Below are 13,992 nucleotides of genomic sequence, written 5' to 3' on the forward strand. Positions count from 1 at the left end.
TTCTAAAGAGACCAAACCTGTGCGGTCTCTTTCTGTGCTGCTGCTTATCAAAGTCATGTGAGAGAGAGCATCACTGTGGCTGGGCATTCCCTAAAACTGTGCCTGTCCCTCCCGCTCCACACCCCCAGTGTTGCAGTAAAAGTCAGTTGCCAGTCTGACAGGCTTTTGTACATGGAGTGTGGAAACATCACCTCGTATTTCACCCTAGGAAACAAAAATGACTTGAGCCATCCCTGCATGCAGACACATATCGTTATCATGTTTGTGGGGGACCTCCTTGAACCCAAGAAATTAATAAATGGTAGGGTTTTGATTATTTGGGATGTGAATGAAAATATAATATCGCCTTAAACTAGGGACAGGCAAATTTATCAACGCCAGAATCTCCCAGTTTCACATTTTTTCCAATCTAATGTTCAGTTCCCCACACTTCTTGCAATTTTTTAGAAAAGTCCTCATGGAATTCATCAGGGTATTAGTTCTAATTTCTTCAAATATACACGTTTACATATTTTTTTTTTTACATAATAGACATATTTTGCAAAGCAATTTCCTCTATTTTGAACACATTTCTGCATTATTTTTTTATTTTTTTAAAAATGTGCATTCTTATGCACCATTTACTTTAATATATGTATTTTGCACATATTACTCACCTGGAGAACTGGACTGCAAAATTCAGAGAAGTGCAAATTTTGAAGGATGGCTGCTGTTTTGGTTCATGTAGTGTTTTGGAAGGTGCAAATTCAGTAAGTTTGCCTTTAAATGCAAGCTAAATCAAAACTTTCTCCCATCCCCAGCAGAAGGTCTCCGGCTTAATTCCTGGCATCTACAGGTAGGGCTTAGAGAATTCATTGTCTGAATCCCTGGAAAGAAACTGACAGTTAGAATAGACAGTAATGAGCTAGAACAATTAATGGTCTCTGTAGCAAACAGTTTCCTATGTCCCCCAAAATACTGTATTAAAATACAAAATAACCCCACTAATATAAGTGCAACAAAGACAATAAAATGCAGCATCAACCTTGCTTTCTAGCGAAGGTTAGGGAAACCTGGAAAGGGATCCCTTTTTCATTTTCATTTGGAACATGGAGAAACACAGGAAAAGAGGAGGAGGAGGAGGAGGGGAGGAAAGGTTGGCAAATGATCAAGGAGACTGGAAAACGCTTCTGCTGTTCCCAGGCATGGAGAGGCGGTTCCAGAGATGATAAAGGCAGATGCTGAGGAGTTGGATGTCATTTCTGGGTTGCTGTTTTTGCAGCTTGGACACCACTCGTGGGAAGCAAAGGGTTTGCTTGATTTCCTTCTTCACTCAAACGGGCTGCCCTCGCCATGCTGGCTGCAAGCGGGACCCGCATCCGCGTCCAGTTTGGGCGGCTCCTGGCGGAAGTGGGGCAACTCAGTGCTCCTGTGCGCCGGCCTCTAGGACCAGGGCTCCTGGGCTCCACAGCATTGTCCTGCACAGATCAGAACAGAAGCTCGGGGGCAACAGTTTCAAGTGAGTAGCTGACAAGGAGTGTTAACGCACCACCCTGTATGTAGTTTGATTTTGAGATCCCATCAGTGGTGCAGTTAGACAATTTTAGGCTCTGACTTTAATGGCGGTCCTGAGGAGAGGGAGATCTGCCAGCAACACTCTCCAGTATCTGCTGCTCAAGGTGGCTCCCTCATCTTGTCTAATGGCAGGGCTGGCCCTGATGTGTTGCCTAAAAGTGCACTGGAAGAAAAAGGGACAGGATTCTATTGATCCCTGTGGGAATTCTCTGTGTGCAGTTGCAGATTCTCTCTCTCTCTCTCTCTCTCTCTCTCTCTCTCTCTCTCTCTCTCTCTCTCTCACACACACACACACACACACACACAGAGAGAGAGAGAGAGAGAGAGAGAGAGAGAGAGAGAGAGAGAGAGGGAGAGAGAGAGTGTTATGGTTGATTTTAATACAGTGGTACCTTGGGTTACAGACGCTTCAGGTTACAGACACTTCAGGTTATAGACTCCGCTAACCCAGAAATAGTACCTCGGGTTAAGAACTTTGCTTTAGGATGAGAACAGAAAATGTGTGGTGGTGGCGTGGCGGCAGCAGGAGGCCCCATTACCTAAAGTGGTACCTCAGGTTAAGAACAGTTTCAGGTTAAGAACGGACCTCCAGAATTAAGTTCTTAACCCAAGGTACCACTGTATTTATTACATCAGAATTAGAGTTATTTGTATTTATTGACTTGAAAAGCTTTGCTTCAGTTACTGTGCCCAGCTCAGTTGCAATGATGGTTTAAAACTTTTTGGGGGTTGAATGTTTTGACCTGGCATAAACAGCAACCCACTATAAGCATACAGAGTATATCTGGGGTTTTTAAAATTTCAAATATATATATATCCTGCCTTTTCCCAAAAACGATTCAAGGTGACTTACAACACACACACACACACACCCCCTCAACATTTCTAAAACCAACCTGCAAAGACCAATAACAATACAGAAAAATAGAATATAGAGTGGATTGAATTTTACATTCATGCCTTATTCATATATATGCAAGAGAATATTTGGATCTTGTTTTTGATCCAAAGCATCTAACTGTGTGTGTGTGTTTTACACCAAATGCATAATGAAATAACTAATCTGGGCTACTCCAAAATGATTGAACAGGAAGCAGTAGCAACAACAAAGAAACCAGCAGCAGGGGGAGGGGAATGATCTGGCAGAGCAAGCTGGGAAGGGCATTTGTTCAACATGGCTGACCCTACCATTAGGCAGAGTGAAGCAGGTGCCTTAGGCACAAAAGGGGTAGCAAGCAGTGGGGGAGATGGTATAGGCCAGAGCAGCTTGCCCTATGCTAACCTGCTGGTTTCAGATACAGTGGAGGGCATTGCCCCATTTACAGTGCTGAAGTATGATTCAGCTGCCATTCCAGCTGGCTTTTGTAATTGAATGGAGGAAAGGTGTCATTTTATCCTTTGTCCCAGGCAGCAAAATGTCTTGTGCTGGTTTCAAACTCAGGGCCCAATACCATTTTTTAAAAATGATTACCCTTACTTGTAGAGAAGACAAACAGCAAGGGGGAAAGGATGATATTCCTCTAGGACAGTGGTGTCCAAACTTTTTTCAAGGAGGGCCAGATTTGATGAAGTGAAGAGCCATGAGGGCCAACCAAGGGACCAACCAAAGTTATTGACCTTTTTAAAGGATTGAAGTGTTGAGGTTTTTTTAGGATTTTACCCCAGGAAATAAACTGCCACAGGGGGCCGCATTAGGCCCCCAAAATGGACTTTGGACATGCCTTCTCTAGGATTAGATTTCAAAGCCTTGGGGACACTCAGAACAGGGAGGAAGGGAGACCATAACACAGAAACAGAGCTCAAGCTATGCATACAGGAGCTCTCAGGTTCCTTCCTGACTTTTCCAATTAAAAGCATCAAGTAGAAAGTGAGGCTTGATTTGGCCCAAAATAAATCAGACTTTTTGCAATAAGGAAAGTGATGAGGAAAGGACCCTGCAAACAAGTCAGGATGAATGCTCCACACAGAGGTTGTTTGGAAGCGGCTGAAATCTATCTGTCTGTCTGTCTGTCTGAGCACAGACATTTATTTCCTTACCCTTTCCATGGCTGTGATTTGACATGATGTTCTGTCTACTGGATCTTGAAGCCGAGAAGGTGTACAAAGTGCCTGGCGGACACAAACCCTCAACATTTGACAAGAAAATCCTCCTGTGGACTGGACGCTTCAGAAAGGAAGATGAAATTCCTCCAAGGATCCCGTATGTACTTCATTTTATTCAACCACTAGAAACACTACGCTGAGGAAAAACTACTGCCATATTTTAGAAGTAGTCACAATCCTTTAGTGGAAGGGAGGACAGTGGAGAATGGAAGACTTTTGAAAAAATAAAGCTATCCATCTAGCTCAGGAATAGTCAACATGGTTTTATCCAGATGTTGTTGGACTACAACTTCCATCATCCCTGACCATTGGCCATGCTGCTGGGATTGATGGCAGTGGGAGTCCAACAACATCTGGAAGGTCACAGGTTCCCTACCCCTGTTCTCCTTGTTTTGTAAGATGAACCTTGCAATCAAAACATACATCATGTAAATCAAATATATTTGCTGGCTTCCATCATTGAGTTGCACTAAACTTTTACAGATATGCACTCACGTATTTATATTTTGCTTTATTTATGTGTGATAAGAAACTATGGCCAATCCAGCTTTCCAGCCTATGTTCTTACTGCAAAAGTCAGGCAATGGGAGCGTGACACTTGACTATCTCATGGTTTGCCAAACTAGTGCTCTACAGAGCAACTCCCATCAGGGTGGACCTTAGTAATATGCCTCCCTGTGCAAGGCCAACATTTGATGCCTTCTCTCCAGTCCTCATTGTGCTGGGGTTTGGGGAAGGAGGCATAAGGGCTCTGAAAGGGTCCTATAGCCCTCCCACCTCCTTCCCAATGCTTCTCTTGCTTTGGGAAGGAGACAGGAGGACCCGAGGACCCTGTCAGAGCCCTCAAGCCTCCTTCCTGAGGCTGGGCAAGTGTTTACCTGGCTTTGAGAAGGTGCCCTCCTCGGCAGCTTACTGCCTAGTTCCACTGCACCACTCTATCCGCCTCTTACTCCCTTAATCCCTAACTATTGGCCATGCTGGTTGGAGCGATGGGATGTGAGCTGCTAGTGATCTACAAATAGGCTTAATCCTGCCGATATTTTCCATTAGGAAAATTTTAATTTTAGTTGAAGAAAACCAGGATATGGCCTTAAGGATTTTGAAGCTTAGCTTATCACACATACAAGATGACGTTTTTATTTTGCTTAAGGGCATGGGGGAAATCTGAAACGCAAACTGTGATCAAAGGCGGATGGTGTCCGTATTTGTTTATAAACTGTGTGAACAATGTGTTCTTGTCAACTCCACATTGGACGGCAAGGTTCATATTCCACTTAAAGGTCGGAAAGGAAATGACTGACACACACACACACACACACACACACACACACACACACACAATAATGGCTTTGCATATCAGCAGGCTTAAGCAATATATGTGAGTGAGATATTGGTATGGGGCAGTTTAGCATCAGACATGCACCAATGCACAGCTGAACTACACAGTCAACTTGTTTTTTTTCAGCCTGATTTCTACATGGTTTACATGCCTGACGTGCAGCTAAGGGCCAGACTAGATGTTGCAATGGATTACTGCTGTCGCCCCAAATGGCTATTGCATGTCTCACTTTCTTCTCTAGGCTCTGTACTTCTTGCATGGTGTTACAAATTTCTGTGTTTCCCTGCGCCATTATGACACAAAGTAAGTTCTACTGGATGTCATGGAGTGGGTATTGGATGCATGGTGGCCATTTTTAGTGCCAGCCATATGCTTATCATAGTGTCTAGGTTAACCTTGATCACAGGGATAGGGGTGAAATTTGATTCTTGTTGCATTTAAAAGAGAATCTACTTAATTCTCACTTCCCAAACAACTTGTGGACCAAAACAAGCCATCTTTCATATCCAAATTTCTCCCAATTCTGCAATGCAGGTCTCCAGCTAAGCGATGTGTACCAAAATGCACCTATGTGAGGAAAGTGTGCATAAAAATGCATATTATATATTAGCCAAAATAACATACAAAAAATGTCTTCTATTGCTTGGGAAACTGCGCACAAAATTGTATTAGAAGTGTGTTTATTAGGAGAAATTTGCAGTAAAATGCAGATGGATTTTCAAGAGAACTTTTTTTTTAATTTGAAAAGTAAACCAATGTAGAAATGTGGAGAACTGAAGATTTGAGAAGTTAAAAATGGAGAGAAACTGGTTCAGCAATCCCGCACTGAGCCACAGAACGATGAGATATTTCATGCAATAACCGTCCTGGTGTCTGTAAATTTCATGAGCAGTTGCAGGACTTTCCCATACTCCTGCAACTCCAAGGTTATGCAAAGCAAGGTACTACCTAAGTGCTGACTCAGCCCTTCTTAAATTTTATCCATGTGTTCTTGATTTCTGGGGAGGACTACAAGTGCCTTCAGCTGAATGCATTTACAGTCCCCTTTCAGACTTCACTCAGCGCATCAAGGATGGGCCTGGTGGGTGGCAGGGTGGGAATACATGGCCCTTCAGCCCCTTCTCAGATAGAATTTAAGGCTACAAGCTTTCTCTGTTACCATTGCTTCAGAGCAGCCACAGCCACAGCAGCAAAAGCTGTGGCCTGCTTGCAGAATCATAACAGCAATGGCCAATGCCAGGCAAACAACTCAAAGGCTTGCATTTCCCTTTGCTACATGTGGCCGAGAAGACTGAGGATGAAATAACATTTCTAGGGCATTTTTTCGTGTGCACTCATCTACTCCCACATTCATTTCCTTGAAAAAAAAATCATTGTTTCTATCCTGTTGAAATACAAGCATTTGATAAGCTAAATGTAACATTTTCTGCTGGCTGTTCATCCCTGTCACCACAGAAAAGCGCTGTGCTTTTTATCTGTTTGTGTTCCTGTTTGCATGAAGAGATCATCAGCTGTAACTTTTTGACCTTTAATAGCAAAGGATTGTTGTAGCATGCAGCTTCCCATGGCTGTTTTTAAAATGAAAGCAGGCAAATACTTTTGCAATGACAAATGGGTCTTATGTACCAACACTATTACTCAAAATTACACCATTTATTTTAGGGTTGTCATTTTTAGGAAGACCCCAAAATTGTTAAGATTTTTAGACAAAACCCAATGTTTTGTGTTTGATTTTTACAAAAAACAAACAAACCCCAGGATTTTTCAATTGACTTGCCTAACATGCAAGACTAGTGGTGTATGGAATTGAGAGCTGGACCATAAAGAAGGCTGATCGCCGAAGAATTGATGCTTTTGAATTATGGTGCTGGAGGATACTCTTGAGAGTCCCATGGACTTCAAGAAGATCAAACGTATCCATTCTTCGGGAAATCCGCCCTGAGTGCTCACTGGAAGGACAGATCCTGAAGCTAAGACTCCAATACTCTGGCCACCTCATGAGAAGAGAAGACTCCCTGGAAAAGACCCTGATGTTGGGAAAGATTGAGGGCACAAGGAGAAGGGGACGACAGAGGAAGAGATGGTTGGATAGTGTTCTCGAAGCTACCAGCATGAGTTTGACCAAACTGCAGGAGGCAGTGGAAGACAGGAGTGGCTGGCGTGCTCTGGTCCATGGGGTCACGAAGAGTTGGACACGACTAAACGACTAAACAACAACAACAACATGCAGGACAAGGCACCGGGTGTCAATTCTGCCTTTGAAATCCCAGTAATATCTGGGAAAATCAGGACGTATGGCAGTCTTAATTTATTTACAGACTCTATAAGTGACCCTTTTTTCCAGGCACATCAGGGCAGTGAGATGCAAATTAGGGGTTTACTCTGAATAGGGCAAAAATTGGCTACAGCCCTCCACTTCCAGTGCTCCTACCATTCTATAATATTCATAAGCTGTGACATTTCACTAGTTGGGATCCCGTTTGAATTTAATTTTTAATTTAATATTGGACCGCTTTGAGCCCTTCCTCCCAAACAATTTGGGGCCCCCTGAAACTGTTAGATCCTGCATTTAGGGAGAGATTACAGGGAATCGTAATAACGTCTGTCTGTCTTGCTTGTTTTATGACTCCGGTTTAAGGCACTGATCTGCTTCTTCAAAAAGTTCCAATTAGTGGGCCATGAAATAACAATTAGTTGATTTAACCCAACAAGTTCGTGCTTTGCTCCTCTCACGGCAAGTGACTTAGTGATTAATGGGTTTAATGGGCTGGCCTGTTTTTGATTTGTTCAATTCTAAATGCATTTAGTCCTTAATACTATGAAATCCATCTGCCTGCAGGTTTATCTAGTCTTGTCTCCCCACACTGGGAAGAGAGGAGCTCTGAAGCTTCTTTCCCAATATTCAAGGCTGCTTTTGCAAGTGTTTTTGTGTGTGTGTGTGTGTGTGAGAGAGAGAGAGAGAGATTATAATAACAAACATATTTTGTTTGTGATGCATTCACACAGGAATTGGGAAAAATTGGATTTGGTTTGTATTTAAAGCCAAACCTACCTAATTAGAGTTTTCCAAAGCAATATGCGTACCAAAATACATACAAACGTGCTTCAAAAATTTGCATTTGTCATAATTTTGCAATCCAGTTCTCCAGCCAAGTACAGTAATGTGTACCAAAAGGCATAACCTAGGATTAAATAAGCATATAAATGCATACATTACTGACAACCACCTACAAAATTGGAATATATTTGGGAGAACTGATCTGTAAAAATGTCAGTTAGGTAAAATTGCATTTTAAAAATCTGTATGCCAAGAGAAATTCTCTCCAAGATGCTGATAAATTTTCACAAGAACTTTTTTAAAAAGCACACTAATATGGAAATGTGGACAACTGAACTTAAGATTGGAAAAATGAGAATCTGAAATGGACAGATCTGTCCATCCCTAAGGGATACTCTGTTCCAAAAACTTTATTGGGAATTCAGCATACATAAAACCACATCCACATTGATTTCAATTAATTATGTCACTTTGAGACTTCTTTGTATAATGTGACAAAAATACATAAATACTACTACTGATAATAATTATTCACAGGAGAAATTCAGTGAAAGCACAGAAGTCAGTGATCTTCATTCCTAAGCAAGGCAGCAATCCTAACCAAACTTACTTGAGAGTAAGCCCCATTGAATTCAATAGGATTTACTTTCAGGCAGAAATGGTTAGGGCTCACAGCTCAGCAGATTATATCCAACAGGTGGAATGAGGAAGGCAATTTTCAGCATTTTCCCTGCCCCCCCCCCAATTTTTGCTCTCACCCACATAACCAAATATGGCTTTAATTACAAATTACTAAAAAAAATACCCCCAAAATTTAGTCCTTATGTATCTTTTGTGAGTATAAACAAAGCAATTAAAAACATTTCAGTACTTCACACATTAATTTAGTATTCCTTAGCCTTGGGTGCTTGTCCCCAGAAGCTGGAAGATAATTCCCATAATTGCTTGCCAAATTTGGGTGGCCCAAGGTTGTTGAAGAACACTGCTCCAATTGGTTCCAACCCAATTTCTTTTGCAGGCCCGAGATGCTGGATGCTGCAAGGAACAAAGCCCGAGTAAAGGCCTGTTACATTATGATTGCCCTCACAATCATGGCTTGCTTTGCTGTGATTGCCTCTGCTAAAAGGGTATGTATTGTTCCATGGGAAACTTCTGGATTTTGATACAATTTTCTTTTAAAAATCACAATTGTTAAATTGATTTCTGCCTAATGTTACAACGGCTTCACACTAAACAAAAAACACCTTTAAATAAACTAGAAATAAAGATCAAGAGAAGTAATAGCACCACTCTCTTCTGCCTTGGTCAGACCACATCTGAAATACTGTGTCCAGTTCTGGGCACCAAAATTTAATATTGACGAGCTGGAATGTGTGAGGAGGAGAATGACCAAGATGATCAAGGGTCTGGAAACCAAGCCGTATGAGGAACGGGTGAGGGAGCTGGGTATGTTTAGCCTGGAGACGACTGTGATGTGATAAAAGGTAAAGGTAAAGGTACCCCTGCCCGTACGGGCCAGTCTTGACAGACTCTAGGGTTGTGCGCCCATCTCACTTAAGAGGCCAGGGGCCAGCGCTGTCCAGAGACACTTCCGGGTCACGTGGCCAGCGTGACAAAGCTGCATCTGGCGAGCCAGCGCAGCACACGGAAACGCTGTTTACCTTCCCGCCAGTAAGTGGTACCTATTTATCTACTTGCACCCAGAGGTGCTTTCGAACTGCTAGGTTGGCAGGCGCTGGGACCGAGCAGCAGGAGCGCACCCCGCCGCGGGGATTCGAACCGCCGACCTTTCGATCGGCAAGCCCTAGGCGCTGAGGCTTTTACCCACAGCGCCACCCGCGTCCCTACAGCACCACCCGTGTCCCTGTGATGTGATAGCCATCTTCAAATATCTGAAGGGCTGATACATGGAAGATGGAGCAAGCTCCAGAGAGTGGGTCCCATGTCAGTGGATTCAAATTACAAGAAGAGAGATTCCGACTAAATGTTAGGTGGTGGCCTCTCCCTTCACTGGATGTTTTAAAACAGAGGCTGGATGGCCATCTGCCAGGAATTATTTAGCTGTGATTCCTCCATTGCAGGGGGTTAGACAAGATGACCCTTCCAACTCCACAATGCTTTGATTCTGTGAAATATCTAGTCTGATTCTGTTTACTATCTGGGCCACAGCGTGACCATCAGACTTATTACTCCTGCACGTTTGTTCGGAACAAAGGCCAACTGCTGCAGCAGTTTCTTTCCAAGCCATTGCATTATGTTTTGGCACGAGGTATGTCAACGCTACTTAGGCTGGGCAGTCAACAGTAGTGCTCAAATGAGATAAACTGCTGGGCAAAGGATTCATCTGCCGTCACGTCAGGAGTGAGGACAGTGGAGACTGGTCCATTTGGGCAAAAGGGGCACTGGCCCATCAACCTTGGTCTGCTCTCTTCCAGTTCCCACCTGCCTGCCACCTTACTTACTTGTGTCTCAGTGTTGCCCCTTGTAGAATTCAGATGAGATGGAGGCAAAACTAGATTTGTTAGCTCTGCCTCTCTCTTGCTCTGGCACCACCTACTGTTGGGCTCCCAGCCTTCCACCCTACTAGTCCCAATGGGCACAAGGCACCCCTGCCGCTTTCAGATGTTGCTGTACTCCAGCTCTCATACCCCTTCACTGTTGGCCGTACTGTGTGACTGATGGGTATTGGAACATCATCTTGAAGGCACAGGGTTGCTCTAGGTTATTGGGGCCACCGCTTGGTTTTCATGTATTATGTTTATACCCAATTCTTCCTCCAAGGAGCTTAGAGTAGCATGCAAACTCCACTCCTACAAGGGATTGGGTAGAGAGTGATTGCTCAAAGGGAGCTTCCTACTGGTTTGAACCCAGATCTCCCTTCTCCAACACTCTGCACTCTTACAGGTCAAATTTCTGAGGATGCTACGCTTGCAATGCCAGCACATGGGGCACCGTATGTGGAATAATGTCTATCTTTCAGCTGTTCCTTTCACTGTGCCACTATGAAGCGGATGCTCTACTTTTGCAGGCTGTTGAACGCCATGAATCCCTCACAAGCTGGAACTTAGCAAAGAAAGCCAAGTGGCGTGAAGAGGCTGCAACAAGAGCAGAGGAAAAGGCAAAATAAGAGTCATCTGCTCTTGAAACTGGGAACGAAGAAAACACACAAAATTGGCAAGTTAGCAAAAGATATACCCTCCATGGGAAACACTGAAGTTGAACACAACTTACTACTAACAACTTTCATTTCCACTTGTGTAACAAATACTGGGAGAGAGATCATTATTTTTTTTCTACCACAAGTGAATAAATAAATCAAGCTCAGTCGAAAGTTGGCTCTGAAAGGCTTCATCTGCTATTTTGCTTCTATTTGAACTTTTAAGGTCTTTGTAGTTAAAACTGAAAACACAGAATTCCATCAACCGTAACAGTGGCTTTTCTGACTAAAATTCGTTACTCAACAAAATTTGTCCTGATATTGTTGTCTTTGTTTGTTCCCTATACAGTGGTACCTTGGGTTACAGATGCTTCAGGTTACAGACTCCGTTAACCCAGAAATAGTACCTCAGGTTAAGAACTTTGCTTCAGGATGAGAACATAAATCGTGCAGTGGCAGCGGGAGGCCCCATTAGCTAAAGTGGTACCTCAGGTTAAGAACAGTTTCAGGTTAAGAACAGACCTCCAGAATGAATTAAGTTCTTAAACCGAGGTACCACTGTACATCTTGATGCCTCTTGAGATATCATTGCCAAACTTAGCATGAGGGCTGCCAGGGTGGGGGTGGGACTCTTCATTCATGTTTGACACCACCTGCCATTTTGAATCAAGATGGCAGTTGAAGAATAAGGACTTTATAGGATTTGGTCCAAATGAATTTTACAAGATTTTCTCCTGTCCCATCTGATTTTCCCAATCCCAAGTGGTATAGTTAAAAACTTAGTAAATTAAAATTGTAATGGCTCTGCATACCTACATATGACCGAGGGCAGGAAATATAAACTTACTTCTGAATAACCATGCATTGGGTTTGGTTGTAAGCCTTCCAGTAGAGATTTCTAACAGTGCAGTACGTGCTTCTGGTCTGAAAAGTTATTATAACTTATGAAGAAATACTGCAAGTTCTAAATTCAGAAGACACACACTGCCTTTGCAAAATACCTTTATTAGTTTTGTATTGTAGCATTTATAGTAGTAACATCCCCTAATATTGCATACTGTTCTTATTTGTAAGTTTGTTCAGTTAGAGCCTCTAGTGTGTCTTTAAAGATGCAGTATTGATCAAATTACAAATGAATGTTCAAAAACACAGTAACAATAATGACTAAGAACAACTCTTATTGGAGATGTGAATCTTTGTAGCAGTTTCATAATCTGTATTTTTTCAAACATATTTGCAGGTTAATAAGTTAATAAGGTTCAAGCAAATAAATCAATCTGGAATCAAATGTAAAAGTAATAATTATTTTCTGTTAAACAATCCAACTAATAATCATTTTCTAAACGTAAACCAATCATTGAATGAATGCCCATTATTTTGTTACCACCCTTTTAAAAAGGCAATACTATAAATGTAATAGCAAAATGAATAAATTATTCAATGATAAAAGTGCAGGGACCCAAACACAAAACAAAACTCAGATATGGTTTCGTATCTGAAATAAATACTTGGCATGGTTGCATAGACTGAGGTCATGTCAAAATGAGGCATTTATGTGAGAATCACACAACCTGCACCAGGGAAACACCATAATGGTTTAATTATACAAATTCAAAAACCCCAAACCATTTTGGATTGACTACTAAATCCAGGAGACTACAGTTGCCACTCACACGTGTTCTGATAAAAGGTTTCACCTCCAACATCCCTCTATTAAGCATCAAAACTTCTCAGTTTCATGCATAAGAGTGAATTTGAAGTTAAATCAAATACTGGTATTTAAAAGATCCAAATTAACCATATAAAACCGTACAGCTTCAGCAATGATTCTCGGAAGTTTCCAAATTCATGTTATAGACTAGACTCAAAGAGACATATTTCCAAATTACACATTAAATTCATTTGTCTCTACTATTTCTATTTCTTCTACGGTTTGTATAAAGTCTTGAGTTTGGCTCAGATGTAAATGTTTTGATGATAGTATCTACTGAATTCTCCAATTAAGAGCAGGCACAACTGGCAATTTTTGTAATATAGCAAAACAATGGGATACCCTGTCAACCCTGAACATTTGTTTTTGTTTTTTTTTAAATTCTAGAGCAATTCTGATAAATTTATCTTTTTTACTGACCACTTTCATTAACCTGTGAAAGTGAATGAATGAATGAATGATATAAGACACTCAGGACCAACATTTCCTATTCAAAAAGGGGACAAATTCACCCTTATATCAAGTGTTACCTGTTCAAAGCTACAAACAGAATTCATAGCTAGCTGCACAATTCTTCTCCCGACGATACATTTGATTTCCAGCAAGCATTCCTGCATTTCCCCCCTAGTTGTACCTCACTATCTTTACATAAGCTACAGCTATTAATATTACAACACATCCACTGGCAAACTTTGACTCCATAACCCTTTAGAAGTGGATATTGCTGCTACAATGCCTTTGTGAACCTGGCTACAGAGACCTGTGCGCATCACAGAAGGCTAGGCATGTATCTGTTACTGCACTTGCAGTTCTCACAACTATGGAGAGCAAAAGTCTCCCAGGGGATGGAGCAAGATGTATGTGAGATACGGAAGTGTCTAACAGCCGACCGGTACTCTGAGCTGCTTCACGCATAAATTCCTCACAATACGCATCTGCCACTGAAGGATAATTTTTCAATAGCTATGCAAGATGCCTAAGCAACACAGCTGCTTTGTCTCCACCCAGCCTGGCTATGGCAGGTCCTTGCATTGATCATGCTCATAGGACTGGAACAGAAGACGGAAAGA

At 42.1% G+C, this 13,992-nt stretch overlaps 1 protein-coding gene across 1 annotated transcript; it reads left to right on the forward strand.

Moving 5' to 3' along the window:
- Positions 1–1,171: 1,171 nt before the first annotated feature.
- On the forward strand, positions 1,172–12,506 carry FAM162B (family with sequence similarity 162 member B). Its single transcript, XM_028723254.2, has 4 exons — positions 1,172–1,498; positions 3,643–3,754; positions 9,073–9,181; positions 11,083–12,506. The coding sequence occupies exons 1-4, from the start codon at positions 1,333–1,335 to the stop codon at positions 11,179–11,181; spliced, it is 486 nt and encodes a 161-aa protein (XP_028579087.2). The 5' UTR covers positions 1,172–1,332; the 3' UTR covers positions 11,182–12,506.
- Positions 12,507–13,992: the final 1,486 nt, after the last annotated feature.

This window comes from Podarcis muralis, chromosome 3 (assembly GCF_964188315.1).
Source record: "Podarcis muralis chromosome 3, rPodMur119.hap1.1, whole genome shotgun sequence".
Lineage (NCBI taxonomy): Eukaryota > Metazoa > Chordata > Lepidosauria > Squamata > Lacertidae > Podarcis > Podarcis muralis.

What these genes read in the sequence shown, in the direction of transcription:
- FAM162B (XM_028723254.2), top strand. Translation starts at nt 1,333, where the DNA reads ATGCTGGCTGCAAGCGGGACCCGCATCCGCGTCCAGTTTGGGCGGCTC. An exon ending in CTCGGGGGCAACAGTTTCAA is followed by an intron (nt 1,499 to 3,642) that starts GTGAGTAGCTGA and finishes TGGATCTTGAAG; the next exon opens with CCGAGAAGGTGTACAAAGTG. An exon ending in GAAATTCCTCCAAGGATCCC is followed by an intron (nt 3,755 to 9,072) that starts GTATGTACTTCA and finishes TTTCTTTTGCAG; the next exon opens with GCCCGAGATGCTGGATGCTG.